This window comes from Seriola aureovittata, chromosome 9, assembly GCF_021018895.1.
Source record: "Seriola aureovittata isolate HTS-2021-v1 ecotype China chromosome 9, ASM2101889v1, whole genome shotgun sequence".
Classification (NCBI taxonomy): Eukaryota; Metazoa; Chordata; class Actinopteri; order Carangiformes; family Carangidae; genus Seriola; species Seriola aureovittata.
Window position 1 is genome coordinate 8099190 of NC_079372.1, and position 25071 is coordinate 8124260.

The following is a 25071-nucleotide window of genomic DNA, read 5'->3' on the forward strand; positions in this document are numbered from 1 at the left end:
AAAAATGCCAGTGGACTTAATTCAGGTGACAATTATGTTTCCTTCTGAACAAATTAGGCTGAAATATTTCTGCTGTCCACTCATAGACCTTCACAATGAGTTCATTGAAAAGCCATATACAGTATACGGTCGAGGCACCAAAGCTTGGTATTGTTCAAACTTTTTTGCAGGTCTGCCCTGATCAGCTGTATTAAACAACATCATATAACACTATTATTCGTGTGACGATCCTGCATTATCAACCACATGGCAGAACAAAGTCGAAAACGTCAGCGGGCAGAGACGACCTCTGACAGCATCAAAATGCCAAAGACAACATTGTCACTGGAGTTGCCCCCTGACAATAAGAAATGGGAAGCAAAGCACTTGTGTCAGCACCTGCAAAACTGTCAAAACACAGTTAAAGGTTGGTTTTCTGGTTTGGTAAATTACATCAATAGTTAGTGTTGGTGTTACTCCTGGCTGTCCTAAGAGTTAGCCAGTTGAGAGCTGCTTTAACTCGGGTCATTCCTTATGCATCTGTGTTGTGAAGCATGAAAATTAATATCAAGGATACTTGTCATAATAAATACCATGCATTACAGGACTGTTATTAACTGTTTCCTCTTTTATACAGACAAAAAGATCACTGTTGCCATGTTGAAAAATCTCACATATGCTGAGCAGAGAGAACTATGCATGAGGTGAGTGGCTCCTCAGGTTGCAATGTCTAGAAAATTACAGTATAACAATAATTAAAAAGCAAATTCTTATGACATAGTCGTATTAATTCTGTGAAACAATTGCTGCCTGTATTTCTTTCCAAGTTTAACTAACCTCACTTTTCTCTCTCTTCAACTCACTGATTTTCTCTTCTTTTTAAAAAAAATCATTTTGTAACTTGGTGACCAACTGAAAATCCTGCACAGTATCACTGAAGAACTGAGCAAAGAACAGGGCAAGGTAATGTACCTGATCAAACATCACACTACATATTCAGCACTGTGGCCAAGAGAGCTCGTAGAAATAGACAAACACAAGCAAATTAAGAAAAAATAGTCGTCAATTTGACAAGACAAACAAGCAGCAAATGCACATTCATCACTTTTTTGTATCCCCTGAACCATGTCTGCATTTCTCTATGTGGTTGTGTTTTGTGTATTTGCAGCGTATGTGTTGTCAAATCAATTAAGGTGTTTTCTTAATATGTTTCTGTTTTGTCTAATTAGTGCGTCGGCCTCTCTTAACTAAACAGAGGAAAGATGAAGAATAAACAACAGTTGTATAAAGAACAGCAACAGTGTGTGTAAGGTGGAAGGGTCAATGAATGAACCTCACAACCACATAATCCTGATGGTTCATGTTTCCTCTCTGTTGCTGAGTCAACTGTCAGTCTACAGCAAAGGAGACATGGGGAGCATGAAAAAATGAAAATGAGAACGACTGCAGTATGAAGTGATGAGAGACTAGTTCACTGAACAGTGGAGCTGTTTAACTGGCTCTCTTTTGGATAATAATTGAACTGGGTGTGTTTAATTTTTTATTCTATTGTTTTCTGCCAGGTGTTCAATGATCCCATCCACGGGCATGTGGAGTTACACCCACTTCTCGTCAAAATTATAAACACACCTCAGTTCAACAGGCTACGAAACATCAAGCAGCTTGGAGGGGCCTACTTTGTTTTCCCTGGAGCGTCCCACAACCGCTTTGAACACTCCATTGGGTGTGTCTGCATGTTTTTAGATAGACACAGCTCTGTCTAATAACACTTCATGCTTTAAACTTTGCTGCAGAATACTCAAGCAGTAATTGTGGACTGAGTTTTGATTTTGTGTGTGTGTGTGTGTGTGTGTGTGTGTGTGTGTGTGTGTGTTGTGTGTGTGTGTGTGTGTGTGTGTGTGTGTGTGTGTGTTTGCGTGCATGCGTGTGTGTTGTACGTGGTGTTACAGAGTGGCGTACTTAGCAGGAGAGCTTGCACAAGCTCTGAAAAAAAAGCAGCCGGAACTCAAAATCACTGACAGAGACATCCTTTGTGTGCAAATTGCAGGTCTTTGCCATGACCTGGGTGAGTGACACACATCTGATCCACTATATATAAACATCAAACAGTAGAGAAAATCTAACGAATAATCGGCTTTCCATATTATTATATTATGATTGTACATTTAAATGTAAAATTACTGTGTCTTGCCCTGCTACCTGAAGACTGGACTCGCACCCACCTTTCACATGTGGCCGTTTGGAGAACCTTTAAACAGTTTTTCCTTTTGATATGGTCAGACAACATGCCATATGAAATACAGTCATGGCTAAAAGATATAGGCACCCAGGGTGCCCCGGTGGCTCACCTTGTGGAGCGTGTACCATTAAGGCTCAGTCCTTGCCGCAGTCCAGCCTGTCATCCCCTCTCTCTCTCTGGTCACTCTCTCACTGTTTCTATCACATTAAAGGCAAACATTTTTTAAATATAGATGTATATAGAGATGTTGCATTCACAAGGCCAAAATCATGTTTTGTGAGGTCACTGTGACCTTAGCCTTTGACCTTTAACCACCAAAATCTGTTCAGTTCATCCTTGAGTACGTAAGTGGTGGTGGGTAGTGGTAATTTGTGCCAAATTTGAAGAAGTCCCTCAAGGCATTACAGAGATATTGCATTCACAAGGCCAAAAGCCTGTTTTGTGAGGTCACTGGGACCTTCACCTCTGACCACCAAAGTCTACCTCAGACTACTTCAAATCAATATGCCTATGGCTAACGCTGTCGCCGGCGCGGAGGAATAAAAACTAAATTTTGTTATGTATTGTTCGCAATACAAAATCCCTCTTGGAGAATGTCCTGTGGACAAATGAGGCCAAAGAAAAGAACACAGTTTATCCGGTCAAACATGATAGAGGTTCACATATATTTTGGGGTTGCTTTGCTGCTTCTGGCACTGGATGCCTTGACTGTGTGCATGGCATCATGAAATCTGAAGACTACCAAAGAATTGCTCTATGTAAGGCCCAGTGTCAAAAAGCTGGGTCTTCATCAGAGGTCAGGGGTCTTCCAGCAGGACAATGACCCAAAACATACTTCAATACACACCTAGAAATGGTTTAAGGCGAAGCGCTGGAGAGATCTGAATGAGTCCAGTTCTAAACCCTATAGATCCGGGTTCATTCTCTAGAACACCAGAGGAGAGATCTCAAAACAGCAGTTGTGAAAAGGCACCTTCAAATCTGAGAGATGTGAAAGAAACTCATTCTTGGTTACAGGAAGCGACTGATTTCAGTTATTGCTTCTAAAGGGTCTGTAGCCAAATATTAAGTTGAGAGTGTCATTCATTTTGTCCAGTCCATTTCTGGAGTTCCCTTTGGAATGATTTCAGATTTTTATATTGTTCCAATGCAAACAAAAAAATAACCGTGAATACAGAAGCATTTGTTATTGTAACAATTTTCTGTGAGTGGTGTATTTTCTGAAAGGCCAATATTTTTAGCTACTGTTGTTGTTCATATAACACGTGCTCCAAACGGCCACACCTGAAGGCAGAGTGCAAAGCCAGTCTTCAGAGAGAAGATCAAGACACAATAAATATTTAAATATACAATAATGGCACGTATACATTTTCAGACAGCTTCTCCCTGAATGCTTTTAAAGTGTTGTACTTGTCTGTACACGAAAAACAAGTGACTCCCTCATCCATTCATACCTTAAGTTTCTTCTATAGTGTGGAGTAATTTGAGATTTGGGACACTTATTAATCATAGTCACTTTGAATCATCACAAACAGGTGTAAAGTCAAAATTTTTAGGAAATTTGGTTGAAATTTGAAACATTTGGATGGAAAGTTGGTTATTTTCTTTCTTAACACTCACAGGGCCGAGCTGTGAGAATGACATGACAACCACTATGCTGTTGCTCTCAGAAAACTTAATTCATCCTGAATATATCAAAACAACAGATGGAAGAAATGTTGAATTTGCTTCAAAAGCAAAATAATAAAAGCAAATGGGAGCAGATTACAAAAGTCATTTTGTAGAAATATGATCAAATGTGATTATTAAACAATGGAGGTTAGGAGTAAAGGCCCGTCCCTTCTGCTAGCCTGTTCAATAACATATAATCACAAATGTCTTACTTTACAGTTCACACGCAGTCATGATTAGGTAATTTTATATTGATTTCTCCACATTTAGGACATGGACCATTTTCCCATCTGTTTGATGGAATGTTCATCCCCAAAGCAGGTAAAAAGTGGAAGGTAAGAAACTGTTCAATTATTTCTGTTGTCTGTGAAATCTGACTTACCTCACATGGTCATTATGTAATTTATGACCAGAGAGAAACAAATATAAGAGATTAGACAAAAATTCATGTTCTGTGTATCTTTTGATGTTTTGGAAAAGATAAACTCTTTCTACTGGAGCCATTTTATTTTCACTTACTAATATACTAATATATTAATGTAATGAGTCTGTCTATTTTGCAGCATGAAAAAGCTTCTCAAGACATGTTTGATCACATGGTTAAATGTAATGCTCTGGAGGAAAAGATGAAGAAGTACGGCCTGGAGCCAGAGCAGGACATGCTCTTCATCAAGGAGATGATTGGGGGACGTCTGGACTCTAATAAACAAAAGGAGGTACCTGTCACTTCTGTATGTGTGAATTGTGTGAAATGAGTCGGTGTCATCATTGCTACAGCAGTCAGTGTTTAATGCCATTATCATGTTGTCTTCTCTACAGTGGCCATATGAAGGTCGAGACAAGGACAAGTCCTTCCTCTATGAAATCGTGGCCAATAAAACAAATGGCATTGATGTGGACAAGTTTGACTACTTTGCCAGGTGGGGCTTGTTGAACAGCTACTGTTTAATTCACTTGTTGATGTAGAGTGATGAACTACTGTATTATTTCCCCAGAACAATTACAATGTTCTCCTGATTATTTTTACATCATGCAACATTCACTTGGGTGATTTCATTAACTAAATTTGATAAGCTTTTGTTTCTCCACATATTTCCTCACTCTGTCTCTTGTCAGGGACTGCCACCACCTGGGCATCCAGAACCACTTTGACCATCACCGCTTCTTCAAGTTTGCCAGAGTGTGTGAGGTGGAGGGCGGGGGGAAGCACATCTGCTCTCGAGACAAGGTGGTGACAATGTTACTGCTGCTTTAATTTGTTTGTTTGTTGCTGTTGTTGTTTTTAAATTTTTTAAATAATAATCCATTTATCTGATTAGTTGTGGCTAATCTCTCAACAGGAGATGCACAATCTGTACGCCATGTTCTATGCAAGGTGTAGTTTCCACAGAAAAGCCTACCAGCACAAGGTGAACAAGCTCATAGAGACTATGTAAGTAGCTACTCTTCCTCGCTTCATGGTTTACTCTTTTGAATGACATGCAGCAAAATATTCTCAAAATCGATCATATGTTGGGTGTGTTTACTCAGGATCTCAGAGGCCTTTGTTAAAGCAGATAAACACATCAAGATTAAAGGCTCAGGGAGGAAGATCTTCACTCTCTCCACAGCCATAGATGACATGGAGGCCTACACCAAGCTGACAGGTCAGCAGATACCACAGTGTGCTGTCAGCTGAAGAACACAGAGAGGAGTGCGCAGGATACACAAAGCACCATGTGCGCACAAAGAGAGCCAGACAGCCTCTATCATTGTACTGCAACAGAAAACACATTATTTTCAGTCCTGCTAGCACATACAGTAAATGTATATAAATATATAATATAAATAAATGACACAAGATCTTATACATTACAAAGTTGTGATGAGTGATTAATTGGGCATGTTTAAATAAAATGTATGTTGCAGTCATAAAAACCATTGTTTTATATTTACGAATAAATACGGTATAGGTCATTTTATCAATGTTATATTTTCTCAATGAACATACTTGCACATCCAAATGCAGGTGCTTTGAAAAAAAAAAGAATTTCGACTTCTAATGTCTTTAGATAACTTCCACAAAGTTATATTACAATGTCAATTATTTATTGGTGAAACACTGAATGAAATTGTCTTTGGTTAGTTCCAACTGACCTGTCCTCCGCTCTGTTTCACTGTTTTTGTTGTAGATCGAGTGTTTGAAGACATACTCCACTCCTCCTCCCCTGAGCTGGAAGATGCGAGGAAGATTCTCAACAGGATCATCACTCGTGATCTCTACAAGTGTGTGGCCAAAGTTGAGACTGGGACTGCGGAAATCACAAAGGTGTGCACTGATGTCTTTGTGTGCCTGTGTTGCATTATGTTTCTGCTTGACATGGTGACATTTGACTTTGGTGTGTGTTCGACAACACTGAACATTACAATCACATTTTTGAAAGTTGACTTTGTTATTACAAAGCTGAACGTTATGCTCATTCTGTGACTGAAAAATGGCATGTATATTATTACTTCAGTTATCTCTCTCATTTTACTTTGCTTGTGTGTGATTGGACCTGGATTTCACATAAAATATAACAAATTCCTACCAGTCAAATGTCACAGCTGTCTCATTTTTAAAACACTGTTGTTGTTGTTGTTGTTGTTGTTGTTGTTGATGTTGTTGTTATTCTTCTTCTTCTTAGCTGTGCATCACATTAATGATAGCTGTCGTTGGCCCTATAACGACCTGTTTTAATATTTAATAGTACAGTTCTTCTCATTTACATATTTTTCTGTTACTGTACAGTCAGTAGAACGAGTATGAAATGGCTGTGGCTCAGGCTGTATGTTGGCAGTTTGATCCCCAGCTCCTTTCAGCCAGGCCAGTGCCTTGCACGGCAGCCCTGTTGCCATAGATATGTGACTGTGGGAACAGTAAAGCACTTTGTCTGTTAAGGTAGAAAACATGAAATGTACATGTCATTCCCAGGCTGCTGTGCCAATAAAATAATTATTTTATGATTTGATTGATTTTTAACTTCACTGCCCCAAAGCCCCCAAACAATAACTGGGCAGACCCACGTCATCATTTTGCAAAAGCTCCATTTTCACATACACATTTATAAAGTTTTGAAAAAGCTGCTTTTTTGGGTGAGAAAAAATGTTTTAGCGTGGACAGAGAGCCAAAACTGGGAAAAATTTAACAATTTAATGTGGACATATTCTTGCTATATGTTGTCAAGTGGTAATAAATCTCACATTCCTCTCACTTCACACCCTTTCTCCTCCCTCCCTCAGGAGGTGATTCAGAAGTGGGAAGACGAATTAGCTAAAGAGCCTGACAGTCTTGTCAATTCTCTATCTCACAACACAAAGAAAACAGTGTTCAGCTCCAGTGCAGTCTAGTGCCCTGCTTCAGTAACCATGACCACCATCTCTCACCAGGTACACTCTGCACTGCTCTTGTTAATACTGATGTGGTCTGTGCTGTCTTTATTTACGTACAGGACGCAGAAGCAGAAATGATTGTTAGGGTAAACAGCCAAGACAATGAAGAAGAAGATGCGGAAGATGAAGTTCAAACCTGAAAAAAACAAACACTCTCTGATACTCACTGGTTCTATATAATTGAATATAATTAAAAATGACCGTGTAAATGAGAATTAATTATTACACTGAAACCCTATACAGCACAGTTTAGTATCATGTTTCTATCAAAACATGCCCTTCTGTAAATCTTTTTTATCCTTGCATAACTACAGAGGTTTTAAAGGAGGAAATTATAATCTATAAACAAAAGTACAACTGTGTATTCTTTATGATGATGACAAGGTGTAAAGCACTACCAACTCATGTAATAGAGTCAGTTATTTAAAGTGATATTTAATTAATAAGCATTTAATTTGTGGTTTGGGGATTTTTAATATTTAGTAATATTTGTATTTAATATTAATGGTGTGAGTTAACCTGGAAATCTGACTAGATTTTATGTTTGATCAGAGGTTGTTTTGGTGGTTTAGTTTATTTAACTGCATCTTTCCTCCCAACATTTATTGTCACTGTTTTTAAATTGTTTTTGAATCTATTTTATTGGTGGCATCTTTTATTTCATCTTGTTTTTTCATTTGAATGATTATACCTTTTGAAATCATCTCAATCAATATGAAATGAGAATTTAATCATTTGTGATAGATTAGATATAGATATATAGATATTAGATGGATTACATTATCAAATTTTTTCTCTGTAGTCACATTGCATAGGTCAACTGGCTTGTTGCTTTAGTCAATGTAACCATCTGTATGAATATGGCTAAGGCATGGGTAAGGGTATTGAGTTTTGCTCATTGTGTGAAAATATACTATATATTTAATATGTAATGGGACTGTTGAGGGAAACCTACCAAAGGTTAGTCAGTCGTTTTAAATATAATCCTATTGATCTGATTTAATAACAGATTGTACCTGCTCTATTTGAAATAAAGGTCTTTTACTGTTTGTCGTGTGTCCTCGTGCAGTTAAACTTGTCCAACACCAGAGGGAATAATACACTATATTTTTCTGCTGTGGCTCATGAATGGAGACACCGCTCAAATATAAAAATAACAGAAATTTAATTTTTTTTTTTTTTTTTACTTGAGCCACAGTCACTTTTATGTAGTTTTAATTTGTGCACACAAATTATTGAAATAGATCTTCAGGGAAATAATAAATTAAAAAGACATTAAAATAAATATATTGTACATATAAATATATTTGTATGTTGTTACATTGTCTTCAATTGATTGTATTTCATTGTCTGTCTTGTTTATTGATGTTTTTGACATGATTGTACAGTCCTTTGTTTCCTTCTGTTGGTGTTCCCTGATTATGACATTTCCAGACAGGTTTAGCACAAAAGTTCTGGCCGCACATCGTGCAGCAGAGAACCTGTTTTAGTGGATCACTTACTGTAAAGTAACCTGAATCATAAAGAATTGAGTGACGTGTCATCTCATGGCCATTTAACCTACAACACTCCGGTGGTGTAACCTCATGACTCGGTCAGTCTTTTACTTTCCAGTCATATTCGGTCTCCCACAGTCTTCCAGGTTCTCAGCTGTGTGACTTTCTGGCATGAAGCTTGTTTGTAAGCATTTCAATTCCAGTGTCCATTCTTTGCTGACAATGATGTGTGGTCACTGACATGTGAGGCATCATGCTGCAGCTGGACCACATGACAGGGCCAAATATTCCACATCATCTGGCACTCCTGAAACATTTGCTCTGTTGTCGTTGTATAACTTTGGGACAGCGGTCTTCAAGATAAATATCTGACTTGGCAGCTCATACTGTTTGTCAAATGTCTGTAGCATGGCCTAAAAGTATTCTTTTCTTCTGTGTTAAAACAAATCATTTCTTTTCCTATGTAACAAGTTAGAGCACCAGTACACTGTCGTTATGATGCTTGTTCGTTGGTTGGTGGTAGCTAGATGTTTTATAGGGCCAGTTGCACGTGATGGCTGTCTAGCATATTCCACAGGATGGGAAATACACAAATGGTTGTGAAGATTCGTCGTCTGTCCATCTCTTGCACAGATTACATTACCACAAATCCTGCACACCACTTCATTAGTGTCTCTTGGCTCTCCTCTCTCATCAGGACAAAATCCAAACCACTGCCAGACGGGCAAAGTGGTATCTTTTTTAGCAACCAAGATCGTCAATGCCATTATTACAACATATGACTACTGAACACCATTTCATTGGTGGGCTTTGAAATGTGAAAAAAAAGTCATCACAATGTCATTGTCCATCACAATGTTTTACTGTAAACATGGTCATATGCCAATTTGATAAACATTGCCCAACCCTAATGACAATGAGGAAGATTTCAGTATGGAATGTAGAAAAACCAGCTCACTGATCACTCAAGAGAACTGGGAGTGATTTTTATTGAAAGTCTGTTGGTTCATAAATTGACTAAGTGTGTAAAGTTGTAATAAGCAACAGGTGCTTGATAATCCTATGGCTGTGTTTCTAAGCCACTCTTGTGTAGCTTTGAATGTATGCTCTCATGGGTGAAAATTTCCACAAGATTTACATCAATGTATGCTTGGACTCACTGGTCCTCATGATAAAACCTTTTTTGTATTCAAATCCTAAATCTGTTTTTTAACTTCATCTTTATTGTGTAGGTTTTGCCACCAGACTAGGTCACCAAAAGTTGAACCTTCCAGATGAAGGTGTATTTATACTGCAGTTCGTTTTAACCGCCAAAAAATGACTACAAAAAACAAAACTATCACAAAGACACACAAAAATGACCACAAAAAGAGGCAAAACAGATTTGTTGACTCTTGTCTGACTGGTTGGTCCCACCTGCAGTAGTAGTTAAACATGATGAAGCAGGAAGTTAACAGGACTGGCACCAGTTCTCTGTTACTGTTGCCCAGCCCTGTCTTCAACATTCACTGGTACATTGTTGTTTACTACCCGACTGCTGCTTTCACTTTCATCTGTGTTTTGTTGAATTAGTATTAGTAGTAGTAATAAGTAGCCACAGTAAATTTTTAACTTTAGGATTCTTTGTAGTTTTGTTTGTGTGCTCACCTACTCTCTCTTGTGCGCTCTCTCAGAAACAAATAAGCTCTATTGGAAGAATGTTAAAGTCAACCAAGTACCAAAAATAAATTCAAAACAATTAATTATGTATGATATCTCACTCACTGACTTCTAACAAGGTTGGGGCTCCTAATGTTTAACTCTGTGGTGTATGTTTTTCTTCCACTTTACACACCGATGAGGTGCGAAGACCACAACTTTGCTCCCCAAATGGCACGATGGTATATAATAGTCAAATGGACACCTGTACAGAAGGCAAAAGAGCACATCCAACTACTTCCTATCTTAGAGTGATGTCAGCAAAATGCAAATACAACCCTGCCTCCTAAAAGATACCGTCACATGATCTGCTTTGGCTAATAGGATTTATTGGAAACTTAAAACTACCTGACATTTTTTATGAACAAAATAACTGTTTATATTAAATGTATCTGCATAAAAACTACCTAGTCATGTTGAACATATCTACAAAATATTTAAATATTTAATTTTGTTTGTCCTTTTTGGCAACTATAGCACAGAATGAAAACTCTAATACCTGTTAGGGAAATTCTTATTGTTGGTGAGGAAAGAGCTCCTGGAGTCCAGGATGGAGTCCAGGATGTCTTATGCTGAGGATGTTTATTTAAACTTGAGCCCAAGGAGAAAGAAGGATTCATCAATACAGGCTTCTGTGCATGAAGTCACCTCAATTCTGAAGCAGGAACCCCTGAGGATAGTTTCTATACACTTAGAGATACTTATAGATAGCTTACATTACATAATTGGTCAAATATCTAAAAGAAGAGGGAGAAAAGGGATGTATGAATACACTATTGGTTCATTAACTATAAACAAGGAACATGACTATATACGCCCAAATGCTGATTCTCAGAAAACCCAGCCACTTGTTACCGACCATCCAAGGTCTGCTGTTATCAGCCCTGGCACCAGTATTATCAGCAGGAAACATAGCTGCGTCTGGAGGAGACGCCTGAGTGTCTCAAGGCCTGTAAGATTTAATGCAGTAGCTGTGGCACAGAGACCTAGGGCTTCACACTGACCTGAGTCAGTTATTCATTAGATGGGCAAGAGAAAATTCCCTCACAGTACTCATTGTCAAACTTGTTTGATTTCAGAGAGACAGCAGACCTGACATCCCTATCCACTGGTAAGGTTGCAGAAAAGTATGGACTTTAATGACTTGATTAAGTAAACGTGTTCTAAATAAATAATATTACATCATCAGCGTAAGGATATATTTAAAGGATATATTCCTTGAAAGAGACCTTCATGACTCTTGAAAACATCTCTTCCCAGAATGATTACAATGTAATTTGTGGGGATTTAAATTCATATTCCTCTTTCTTTGTAAAAATGCCTTCTACAGTTCATCTGAAGTTAATGAATCTCCACTGGTCTGTTCCCTGAAGTAGTAGCACTAAGCTAGAAGTCAAGTGAGGCATCATGCTGCAGCTGGACCACATGACAGGGCCAAATATTCCACATCATCTGGCACTCCTGAAACGTTTGCTCTATTGTCATTGTATAATTTTCTGAAAACAGTCTTCAAGAAAAATTTCTGACCTGGCAGCTAATACTGTTTGTCAAATGTCTGTAGCATGACCTAAAGAGTATTCTTTTCTACTGTATTAACAGAAATCATTTCTTTTGCTTGGTAACAAGTCACAGCACCAGAACACTGCTTCAATCTTTCATTATGATGCTTGTTCGTTGGTTGGTGGTAGCTAGCTGTTTTATTGGGCCAGTTGCTTGTGATGGCTGTCCACGCTATTCCACGGGATGGGGTATACGCAAATGGTCGTGAAAAATTTGTCTTCTCTCAATCTCTTGCACAGATTACATTACCACAAATCCTAAATACCACTTCATTAATGTCTCTTGGCTCTCCTCTCTCATCAGGACAAAATCCAAACTACTAGCACACAGGCAAAGTGGTATCTTTTTTGGCAACCAGATTGTCAATGCCATTATTACAACCTATGACTCATTGGTGGGCTTTGAAATGTGAAAAAAAAGTCATCACAATGTCATTGTCCATCACAATGTTTTACTGTAATCATGGTCATATGCTAACTTGATAAACATCGCCCAACCCTAATGACAATGAGGAAGATTTCAGTATGGAATGTCGAAAAACTAGCTCACTGATCACTCAAGAGAATTGGGAGTGATTTTTCTTGAAATTCTTGTAGTTGATAAATAGACTAGGTGTGTTCAAATTTTGTTTTAATAAGCATCAGGGTTGGTTCTTTGAAATGGGCGTTTATAACTATGGCATGTCCTGTTTTTCTGAAGTCTCCACACCTTCGTTATGCCTCACTGATGCCGTAAGAACTATGTTCCCGAGTGAACATAACAAAGGCACATCAACATCTTGTACAGTACACAGCATGGAAACATGAAATGAGGATGAAAGAGGTTCATAAGTCCTTTAGAGTCATCAGAAAGTCCTTAGACTTTATTAAACACCCAAACACTGCAGACTGGTAGTGGGTCGTGACCCACTTGGTGAGAATCACTGCTCTAAACACATTGCCCTTCACATGGATATGCCAGTACATGTTAAGACCTCGCAAGAACAAACTCCATTGCATTAGACAGTGGTTGGATTTTTTCTTTATCCCACTGAGAGAAACAAGACAATATAGTCTGTGTAGTCAACTAGAGGCTGGCTGGCAGAGACATAAAATCAAAAAGATACAGAGCAAAAAGTTTAAATTTGCCAAAACCTCTTTCTCTATGGTGGAAAAACATTTTTCAGGTCAAACCATTTAGAAAAATAACACAAATGATGCTCAACACCTGATGACAGTGCTTTCACGTTTTCAGATGTTGACATGTATTTGTCCAAACAAAAGGGACCTTTGGCCAAGCAGGTTAGCTATGGAGGCAATGATAGTAGCAATATGCTTACATACTCCATTCCCTTTTACGGTTGCAGAGGGGCTGGAGCCAATCCCATTTCCCAGCTAACACTGGGCAACAACAGGGTACACCCAGGACAGGTCGGCAGTCGATCACAGGGTCGACATATAGAGACAAGCAACCATTCACTCTCACATTCACACCTACCAGCTATTTAGAGTCGCTGGTTAACCTAACCGACATGGAGGAGAATATGCCATACTAAAAAAATGCTGGAGCCCACAGCAAATAATGGGAACACCTAAGTTCATAATTAAAGGCCTCTACTTTGGTGATAGACTTGTCAACAAGCATTCATTCATGGGAAGCTCCATGTGTAGAACTAGGTTCAGTAATGCCATGTTGTGCCATTTAGTCTAATTCACGGGCTGCAAAGGATTCAGTCTGTAAGGATGTTGTTTAACAGAAGCATCACCTACAACACAACATTGTCATGCTCAAGGATATTGCTGCATGTGCACACATCACACAAGGTGGCAGTATGTTTGTGAACCACCTCAATGCTGTCAAAACGCTCTGGGGAGTCCAGATAGGAATGGTGGACATCAAAGTTGGCCAGCATTTTAGAATCAGGTAATCTGCCCAGAGAAATGCCCTAATTACAATGTCAGTCCTTCTCAGCTACTGAGGTTGGACTGTTCAGCACAGCAACAAGTTTCACATCCAAGAGTGGTTCCTTTCACTGTAGGGTTTGTATAGATTCACACGCTTTACGTTTCCAGTGTGAGGTGTTGACCGAGTATTCAGTCATCAACCCCAGTCCGTCATTCTGTCATAGTCTCCACTCCTGCCAGTTCACATACCCAGTAGTGACCCAAAATTACACACAGACTCTAAGAGGTTAGTAGACAGAGTCTTGTCTGACAGCCATTTCTCTTTCAACAGCTTCCAAGGACCCCACACAGTATGGCCTAAAGAAAAAGAGCTGCCCATAGCCACAGTTTTAAAACAGCACACCACTAAAACAAACAAACATAGGATTATAATCTGTACAACCAAGGGGGAAAAAACAAAACTACTCAGAATCTAATTGATCCCTGATGAGCACTGATATGTTACGACACTGGTTCAAGGAAAGCAACAGGAGTTTAATAAATGGCAAAACAAAACTCAATGCAATAAAATCAAACAAAAATGAAACAAGTAAACAGACAATGGTGACTAATAACAATGCTGCTGATCCTGCCCACAATTTAATGTGGGTGGGGCTTGAGAGGGTTTTTAAAGGCCAGCCAATATACAGGTACCAGAGATCAGGGGTTGAGACCAGTGCTGGACCTAAGAGTAAGTACCCACAATAAAAATAAGGACATCAGATAACATTGCTGACAGAGATGTACATTTCCCAGATGTTTCTGTTTAATATTAGTGCAACAGATCAAGTGGCTTTCAGCCAAATATTTGTGAAACCAAATATTTTCCTGTGTGTAAAATGCAATTAAGAAAATTTAACCTGTTTTAATGTTATGGTAGATCACTATATATCTGTGGCCTGTTTTGGAAGAGTTCATTCTGAACCATCGGCAATGTGATTTAAAACTTATTTTATAGTTTCATTTATTTTCTGTGGCTTCATGGCTTCATGGCAAACCAATTATATGTTTTACTGTTGTGGCTGATTGGTTTATACATGCAGATTGATCAACCAAACCCTGTAGTAACCACAATCCAGGGTTATCTTTACCATTTCCAGGGGTGGACAGTAGCAAAGTACATTTACTTGAGCACTGTTTTTAAATATATTTTTTCAAGTATCTGAATTTCACTTGAGTATTCCTTTTTTGGAAACTTTCACTTTTACTCCACCACCCTTAAAAGACAAATATTGTGCTTTTGACTCCACTACATTTCTATGAAGTAGTTGTTACTGTGAAGCAGAGCTTTTAGTCAGCTGAATGAATCTTATTTCATTTTCAAAAATGTGATAGGCCATACTCTGTTTGTCACAGGAGAAAAAAACAATCATGGCCAACTCCTAAGCTGTCAGTCATGTTGTGCTGCTGCATTTTTGACCAGCTCAGTTTGAACCTGGCAGTGACCTAACGATGGCTACATCAGATAAAGATGACACTGATGATTCTTCATCAGGCCACCATGGTCTTATTTGAAGTCCATGTTTGAAATTTTAGAAATAAAGACAGATTCCTTTTGTTTTAAATGTTTGCTGTGTTTACCACGACTGAACTTCATCACTGCCGACAAAAATTTGCCATCCAACTTTAGAAAGCATGTCCAGATATGTAACATTTGTTAAACTCCAAATAAACTTTTAAACTTGTAGTAGTTGCTGTTTTTGTGCTATGGTTGGTCAAATGACTTATGGCCATTTCTATAGGCTTTGTAACGTATTCTACAAGCTTTTCATTCTACAAGTTCTACAAGTAAGTTAGTGTATCCAGTGGGTTGTTTCAGTGTCATTAGGTTCAGTAAATGCTCTGTGGAACAATACAACAAAAACAAATGTACTTTTGAATACTTAAGTGTCTTTAAAAGCAAGTACTCCAGTACTTTAACTCACGCAAAAGTTTGAATGAACAACTTTCACTTGTATTGGAGTAATGTTTGACCAGGAGTATCTGTACTTTGACTCAAGGAGCGGTGTACTTTGTTGACCTGTGATTACTTCACTTTGAATAACTTTAATACTCTACTCTACTCTGCTCTCTATAGCTAAACTGTATACTATACTCAGTGTGTAGACCAAGTCTGTGGCCAATCTACTAATTTGAACAAATTATGTTTCAGCGAAATTGATTTTTAAATATTGGATAAATAATGATAATGAAGTCAAATCATTGTATTTTTACAGGTAATCTATGAAAGGAAAATGTAAATTTAGGTCAGCCATTCAAAAAGAGTAAGTTCATGCAACAACACCTGACATTTCAATATAAAATCAAATTTTACAGGCAGTAACTAAGACACCTTTGCCTGCTACTTTTGCTGAGCTGTCATACCATTTCACATCCAAGCTCCGTCAGTGTGGCGTTGTTCCAAATCAATCACTGCTGTTGTACACTCACCGAAAATAAAGAATGCAACATGTGATCATGGTTGTCAAACGTCTGTCAAATGCTTTTCTCACTTAAAAATGAACATTGTTACTTCCTCCTTCCTTGGTGGCTGTTTTCCTACGTTTGGAAATACGTTGGTAGTCCCTCATCTTCCGCTATGAAGCCACACAAATTGAGACAAAGCAAATGACACAGTAGCTTGACAGTGTTTGTGTTCTTCAGTTCTTTGTGTGATATAATTTCCTGTCCATTGAAATGCTAATGTATTTAAAGTTTTTTTGGTTGATTTTCTGAAATGTTTTTGTTGTTCAATAAGTAAAATAAAATAGTTAAAGATTGGTTTTCTGGTTTGGTAAATTACATCAATAGTTAGTGTTGGTGTTACTCCTGGCTGTCCTAAGAGTTAGCCAGTTGAGAGCTGCTTTAACTCGGGTCATTCCTTATGCATCTGTGTTGTGAAGCATTAAAGCTAATATCAAGGATACTTGTCATAATAAATACCATGTATTACAGGACTGTTATTAACTGTTTCCTCTTTTATACAGAAGAAAACATCAATGTTGCCACATTGAAAAATCTCACATGTGCTGAGCAGAGAGAACTAGGCATGAGGTGAGTGGCTCCTCAGGTTGCAATGTCTACAAAATTACAGTATAACAATTATGGATATGAGGAAGTATGTAAAAAGCAAATTCTTATGACATAGTAGTATTAATTCTGTGAAACAATTGCTGCCTGTATTTCTTTCCAAGTTTAACTAACATCACTTTTCTCTCTCTTCAACTCACTGATTTTCTCTTTTTTTTAAATCATTTTGTAACTTGGTGACCAACTGAAAATCCTGCACAGTATCACTGAAGAACAGAGCAAAGAACAGGGCAAGGTAATGTACCCGATCAAACATCACACTGCATATTCAGCGCTGTGGCCAAGAGAGCTCGTAGAAATAGACAAACACGAGCAAATTAAGAAAAAATAGTCGTCAATTTGACAAGACAAACAAGCAGCAAATGCACATTCATCACTTTTTGTATCCCCTGAACCATGTCTGCATTTCTCTATGTGGTTGTGTTTTGTGTATTTGCAGCGTATGTGTTGTCAAATCAATGAAGGTGTTTTCTTAATATGTTTCTGTTTTGTCTAATTAGTGCGTCGGCCTCTCTTTACTAAACAGAGGAAAGATGAAGAATAAACAACAGTTGTATAAAGAACAGCAACAGTGTGTAAGGTGGTAGAGTCAATGAATGAACTTCACAACCACATAATCCTGATGGTTCATGTTTCCTCTCTGTTGCTGAGTCAACTGTCAGTCTACAGCAAAGGAGACATGGGGAGCATGAAAAAATGAAAATGAGAACGACTGCAGTATGAAGCGATGACAGACTAGTTCACTGAACTCTCAAGAGGATAAACAGTGGAGCTGTTCAACTGGCTCTCTTTTGGATGATAATTGAACTGGGTATGTTTAATTTTTTATTCTATTGTTTTCTGCCAGGTGTTCAATGATCCCATCCACGGGCATGTGGAGTTACACCCACTACTCATCAAAATCATAGACACACCTCAGTTCCAGAGACTGCGAAACATCAAGCAGCTTGGAGGGACCTACTATGTTTTCCCTGGAGCGTCCCACAACCGCTTTGAACACTCCATTGGGTATGTCTGCATGTTTTTAGATAGACACAGCTATGTGTCTAACTGTAACCACAATTCATATTAAAGGGAAGACCGATTTACAGCAAAGCACCTAATAAAAGAATAAAATCAAAGTAAACGCATTGCAAAGTTTAGCAGAGATAAAATAACAGTTCATATTTTCATCTTTGCTGCAAGATACTCAAGAAGTCTTTGTGTGTGTGTGTGTGTGTGTGTGTGTGTGTGTGTGTGTGTGTGTGTGTGTGTGTGTGTGTGTGTGTGTGTGTGTGTGTGTGTGTGTATGTGTGTGTGTGTGTGTTGTACATGGTGTTACAGAGTGGCGTACTTGGCAGGAGAGTTTGCACAAGCTCTAAAAACAAAGCAGCCTGAACTGGACATCACTGACAGAGACATCCTTTGTGTGCAAATTGCAGGTCTTTGCCATGACCTGGGTGAGTGACACACACCTAAGTAAAGGTTCTTTCTTTTCCACTAGCTTGTCCACATCTGACAATATATAATCACAAACGTCTCCATTTATATATATTTATACATATTGATTTCTCCATATTTAGGACATGGGCCATTTTCCCATCTGTTTGATGGAATGTTCCTCCCCAAAGCACGTCCAGGTAAAAAGTCGAAGGTAAGAAACTGTTAAATAATTTCTGTTGTCTTTTAAATCTGACCTAATAACCAACCTAGCAGCCAGGAGCTACACTGATAAAGTTAATCAGTTGGATACAAATGTTAACTTGCCATGTTTTGGAAAAGATAAAAAGCCATTTAATTTTCACTTTGAAAATGTGACAATGCACATTATCATACAAATAATTAACTGTAATGAGTCTTTGTATGTTGCAGCATGAGGAGATTTCTCTAAAGATGCTTGATCACCTGGTTGATAAAAATGACCTGAAGCCGGTGATGGAGCAGTACGGCCTGGAGAAAGAGCAGGACATGAAATTCATCAAGGAGATGATTGGGGGACCTCTGGACTCTAATAAACAAAAGAAGGTACCTGTCACTCCTCCATGTGTGAATTGTGTGAAATGACTCGGTGTCATCATTGCATCAGCAGTCAGTGTTTAATGCCATTATTATGTTGTCTTCTCTACAGTGGCCATATGAAGGTCGAGGCGAGGACAAGTCCTTCCTCTATGAAATCGTGGCCAATAAAACAAATGGCATTGATGTGGACAAGTTTGATTACTTTGCCAGGTGGGGCTTGTTGAACAGCTACTGTTTAATTCACTTGTTGATGTAGAGTGATGAACTACTGTATTATTTCCCCAGAACCATTACAATGTTCTCCTGATTATTTTTACATTATGCAACATTCACTTGGGTGATTTCATTAACTAAATTTGATAAGCTTTTGTTTCTCCACATATTTCCTCACTCTGTCTCTTCTCAGGGACTGCCACCACCTGGGCATCCAGAACCACTTTGACCATCACCGCTTCTTCAAGTTTGCCAGAGTGTGTGAGGTGGAGGGCGGGGGGAAGCACATCTGCTCTCGAGACAAGGTGGTGACAATGTAACTGCTGCTTTTGTTTGATTGTTTGTTTAAAATCAGATTTTAAACAACAGTCCATTTATCTGAGTAGTTGTGACTAACCTATAGACAATGCTGTCAACAGGAGAAGGACAATCTGCGTGACATGTTTGAAAATAGAAGTTCTCTCCACAGGAAAGCCTATCAGCACAAAGTGAACAAGCTCATAGAGACTATGTAAGTATCCTTCCCATGTTGGTACTCTACAACATTTAGCTGGTCCTCTGTCTGATGCAGTGTTTTTCCATTACTTCATGTTTTACTCTTTTGTATGGTATGCACCAAAATATAATCAGTGATAAAATTGTGATAAGAGACAATATGTTGGGTGTGTTTATCCAGGATCACAGATGCCTTCGTAAAAGCGGATCCATGCATCCAGATTGAAGGCTCAGGAGGGAAGACGTTCACTCTCTCTAAAGCTATAGAAGACATAGAGGCCTACACCAAGCTGACAGGTCAGCAGATGCCACAGTGTGCTGTCAATTTACAACTAAGGAACATTAAGACACACGGAGGAGTGGGCAGGATACACAAAGCACTATCTGTGCCATGTTTAACTTTTAATTTTACTTAACTGCACATAAAGAGAACCTGTTAGACTCTATCATTGTACTATGGCAGTAAACACAGGGAGCCAAGTCTCTAAACACACACAGCACAGCAAACTTTATAGCATTTTTGACAGTCCAGTGGATGCTGCGGCCCGCCAGGATTTGTCCCAGCATGACGCCAGTACACACTGAGCTGGTCTCTGTGCCTCTGCCATGATGCCTGTAAACCCCACTCACTATGAACACCCATACTTGATGGTGTGTGACGTAGTGCCGTAAAACCTTACTCACTCCTCGTGGGCGATCGTACAGCTCAACAAGGTTACATAATGCAAGAACAGGTGTTCAGGTTGTGGGAATGAAAGAGCCACCATTCTTACAAGTCACGGTATCATCAAAATAATTTTGAATAATTTAGAATAATTTTAAGGTCACATAGTTGCATAATATTGCTTGAATACATTTCTTTAACTTTTGCTTTTGCATAAAACTCACCATCGTCCAACCTCCAAACTAGATGCTGGGTATTGCTTCACTTCAACATGCAGAGAAATTCAAGGCATGACACACTTTCTGTGTCTAGAGGACATCCACTATTTAGTGGAGGGATTTGGCAAATTGTCAATTATGAATAGAAGAAATGTCCTAAAGTTTCAAAGGTGTCTGTTTTTATTACTGTAATGCATTTGAATGCATTTGAAATTGTCTTTGGTTTGTTCCAACTCACCTGTCCTCCACTCTTTTTCTGTTTTTCCTGTAGATCGGGTGTTTGAAATAATACTCACTCCTCCTTCCCACATCTACGTTTCCTGCCCAGAGGAGGAAGAAATAAGGAAATGTCTCATCACAGCTGGAAATTGCCCAGAGGTGAAAGCTGCGAGGGAGATTCTCCAAAGGATCATAGATCGAGACTTCTACAAGTGTCTGGGGAAAATTAAGACTCAGAAACCCACCAAGGTGTGCACTAATGTCTTTTTGTGTCTGTATTACTTGTGTGCTTGACATGGTGACATGTGACTGTGGAGTGTGTACCACAATACTGAATATTCCTGAATGTTATGCTCATTCTGTTGTTGGTATTATAGTGTGTGGTTGTTTAATTGTGTGTTTGTTTCTATTTCAGTTGTCTCTATCATTTTACTTTGCTTGTGTGCGTATTGAGGATGTGATGTCAGTTTGAGCAAAATTCAAAGATCACAGCTATCTCATTTTTAAAACAGTTTTGTGTATGTGTGTGTGTGTGTGTGTGTGTGTGTGTGTGTGTGTGTGTGTGTGTGTGTGTGTGTGTGTGTGTCAAAACTGTCACAAACTCTGTCATCATAGTAGCATCTGGTAAGACTGTGAGAAACAGTCCGGCTGACAAATCCTTATTTTATAAAATATAAATATCGGTTAATTACAGCCGTTGTCAGCCCTATGACGACCTGTTTTAATACTTAAAAGTATAGTTGATCACATTAACATATTTTTCTGTTGATGTTCAGACAATGGAACGAGTATGAAATGGCTCTGGCTGTAGGTTTGTAGTTTGATCCCCAGCTCCTTCTGTCCACGTGTCCTTGAGCACTGAATGCCAAATTTTTTCTGATTTGCAGGCCAGTGCTTTGCATGTTTGGCAGCTCTGTTGCCATAGATATGTGTCTGTGTGAATGGGTGAACAGAAAAGCACGTTGTCCATTATGATAGAAAACATGTACATGTCATTCCCAGGCTGCTGTGCCAGTAAAATCATTAATGAATGCTTGTGATGTCATCTGACAAAACCACCTTAGATACAGGTTGAGAGATCACAGAGAAACTTAGTGGTGACAGAAAGTTTCTTTTTAACTTTACTGCCACAAACAATAACTAGGCAGGCCAATGTCAACATTTTGTAAAAGCTCCATCAAAAACTGGGGAAACAGGATGCAGTTTTAAATTATTTTAAATTATAAATCTTAATGTATGTGATGTGTGTGTGTAGGATGTATTCTTGCTATATGTTGCTATGTTGTCAAGTGGTAATAAATCTCTAATCTCTTACCCCTCTCACCTCTCACCCTTTCTCCTCCCTCCCTCAGGAGGTGATAGAGCAGTGGAAAGAGGAATTAGCTCAAACCATCCCTGATGTCGGGCTGACAGCAGAGGACTTTGAAATTGTGGTAAGTTTTTTAGTCTCTTCACTTTTCATAAAATTTTGGCTTTTGTTGATTATCACTGATTTGGAAGATAATCTATTTATATAAACAATCTTATCTCTCACCCTTTTCTTTTAGGTCACTTCTCTCGATTACAGGATAAAGGGGAAGGACCCCATCAGTAATGTGTACTTCTACAGCAAGTTTGCCCCTGACAAAGCTTCAAAGATTGACCAAGACCAGGTCAGAACTTGAGCAATGACTCTATGTATTTTTTCATAAGGAAGCTGCTGCTATATTTTTATTCTCAAATTTATGCTGCTGTTCTTCTTGTCAGATGGACAAGCTTCTCTCAGAGCGCTTTTCTGAGCCGTTCATCCGGTTTTATTGCAAGAGGAGGGATAAAAAGAGTCTGGATGCTGCCAAGAAACACTTCGTCCAGTGGTGTAGAGACAAGAACTTTCCAATACTTGAGGTAATACTTAGACCTGGTCTATTAAATATAACATAGGTACTGTACGGAGGGTCGGGTGCAGTTCCTGTTAAATTGCAGTGATAGGCTTTAAGTTATGAGCATTAGGATGGGAACATGAGCAGGGTAGGAACATTACGAGCTCCAGGAGCCGATTACTGTTTTATTACTCTCTGATGTTGGATTTGGAGTGAATGCAGTCTATAGCTGCATTGATCTGTTCTTCTGAATACTGTTTAATCAACTAATCAGTTGATCTATAGATGTAAGAAAATAGGGAAAATGTCTCTAACGACTTCTTAAAGTCTTGTCAATTTTCTATCTCACAACACAAAGAAAACAGTGTTCAGCTCCAGTGCAGTCTAGTGCCCTGCTTCAGTAACCATGACCACCATCTCTCACCAGGTACACTCTGCACTGCTCTTGTTAATACTGATGTGGTCTGTGCTGTCTTTATTTACGTACAGGATGGAAACCCAGAGGAAGACAGCCAAAACAATTAATATGAAGATGTGGAAGATGAAGTTCAAACCTGAAAAAAACAAACACTTTCTGATACTCACTGGTTCTTTATAATTGAAAATAATCAAAAATGACCCTATAAATGAGAATGAATTATTACACTAAAACCCTATAGTCGGGTTTTCTGCCCTGTTCAATATTAAACACATATTTTTGTTTGCCTTTGATCATCTTCATCAGCTGTTTTAGGCCTTCTCCATCTGCAGCTGTATGTCACATTTAAACTGAAGCACAATTTCATACCATGTTTCTACCAAAACATGCCCTTCTGTAAATCTTTTTTATCCTTGCATAACTACAGAGCTTTTAAAGGAGGAAATTCAAATCTACAAACAAAAGTACAACTGTGTATTCTTTATGATGGTGACAAGCTGTAAAGCACTACCAACACATGTAATGGAGTCTGTTATTTAAAGTGACATTTAATTAATAAGCATTTAATTTGTGGTTTGAGGATTTTGAATATTTAGTAATATTTGTATTTTATATTAGTTGTGTGAGTTAACGTGGAAATCTGATTAGATGTTATTTTGACTTTAAATCATTTTTGATCAGAGGTTGTTTTGGTGGTTTAGTTTATTTAACTGCATCTTTCCTCCCAACATTTATTGTCACTGTTTTTAAATTGTTTTTGAATCTATTTTATTGGTGGCATCTTTTATTGTATCTTGTTTTTTCATTTGAATGAGTATACCTTTTGAAATCATCTCAATCAATCTGAAATAAGTAATTAACAATAATTGAATAATTTGTGATAGGTCATTTATTACTATTATGATTATATTATATATCACATTTTTATTAGTCCTATTATATAGGTGAACTGGCTTGTTGTTTTCTTTTACGTAACCATCTGTGGTTAAGACGAAGGTTAGGTATTGTGTTCTGCTCATTGTGTGAAAATGTATTATAGTTGTAATATGTAATGGGACTGTGGAGGGATACCAAAGGCTAGTCAGTAGTGTTAACTGTAATCCTGTTGAAATGATTTGATAACAAATTGTACCTGTGCTATTTGAAACAAAGGTCGTTTTCTCTTTGTCGTGTAATTAAACTCATCCAACACCAATTGTTTAGGTATATATAACACTTAACTTCCATATTTTCTTTCTTACCTTGATTCATTTGTATCATCTGCAACATTGATGTAAAAATATGTATGGATATAAAGAAGGGAGTTAATGATTTTTATGTTAACAGACATAATTCACACAATTTAAAGCATTTTTATACAACAGTTAGTTCTGACCAAGTAATTTGATTGGACAAGAGGCATTCATTGAGTGCGGATATAGAGTATAACAGCAATGGGACTTTTAACTACATGTATCACTCCGCTTCACAGGTGTTCTGAGTTAATTAACTCTCGTTATCTATCTTAGCTTGTAACAAACTTTGCTCCGCAAAGATGTATATATTTCCAGAAATAAAATTTGTATTAAATTACGTGTGGTCGTCAGAAGAGGATGAATGGAAGAAGCCTGGATACTTCAGCGCACCCCTGAGGTAATGTAGACCAGGGGTGTCCAAACTTTTTTGAATTGGGGCCAGATCTGATAATGTGAAAATACCTGGGAGCCACACCATGTGAAAGCTGCGGGGGGGCTCGGCTAGCTTCAAGGTGCTGTCTGTCTGAACTGTCGCTGGTATGAATTATGCTTAGCGTCATAGTGTGTTATCACATTGAACTCTTTCATAACAGCGATTGTCTCTTGGCAAACGAGACAAACCCAACAGTTTTGGCTTTCAGTGAAAAAGTATTCAACTTTCCATCACGCCTGAAAGCGGCTACCCTCGTCGACTCATGCTTCTTTGC

General features: G+C 38.3%; 1 protein-coding gene across 5 annotated transcripts; it reads left to right on the forward strand.

The window, feature by feature from the left end:
• Nucleotides 1-176: 176 nt before the first annotated feature.
• LOC130175457 (deoxynucleoside triphosphate triphosphohydrolase SAMHD1-like) lies at nucleotides 177-24441 on the forward strand. Of its 5 annotated transcripts, none has more exons than XM_056385957.1 (16): nucleotides 177-406; nucleotides 617-683; nucleotides 909-942; nucleotides 1542-1702; nucleotides 18369-18484; nucleotides 18608-18678; nucleotides 18897-19049; nucleotides 19153-19253; nucleotides 19450-19561; nucleotides 19676-19767; nucleotides 19933-20048; nucleotides 20905-21101; nucleotides 22205-22285; nucleotides 22400-22504; nucleotides 22599-22736; nucleotides 23195-24441. In XM_056385957.1, the coding sequence occupies exons 1-16, from the start codon at nucleotides 247-249 to the stop codon at nucleotides 23234-23236; spliced, it is 1746 nt and encodes a 581-aa protein (XP_056241932.1). In that variant the 5' UTR covers nucleotides 177-246; the 3' UTR covers nucleotides 23237-24441. The 5 variants fall into 5 exon arrangements, with proteins under 5 accessions (XP_056241932.1, XP_056241933.1, XP_056241935.1 ...); XM_056385958.1 differs by having other exon boundaries at nucleotides 23201-24441; XM_056385960.1 differs by lacking the exons at nucleotides 177-406; nucleotides 617-683; nucleotides 909-942; nucleotides 1542-1702 and adding exons at nucleotides 11474-11605; nucleotides 16943-17009; nucleotides 17247-17280; nucleotides 17893-18053.
• The last annotated feature ends 630 nt before the right edge of the window (nucleotides 24442-25071 follow it).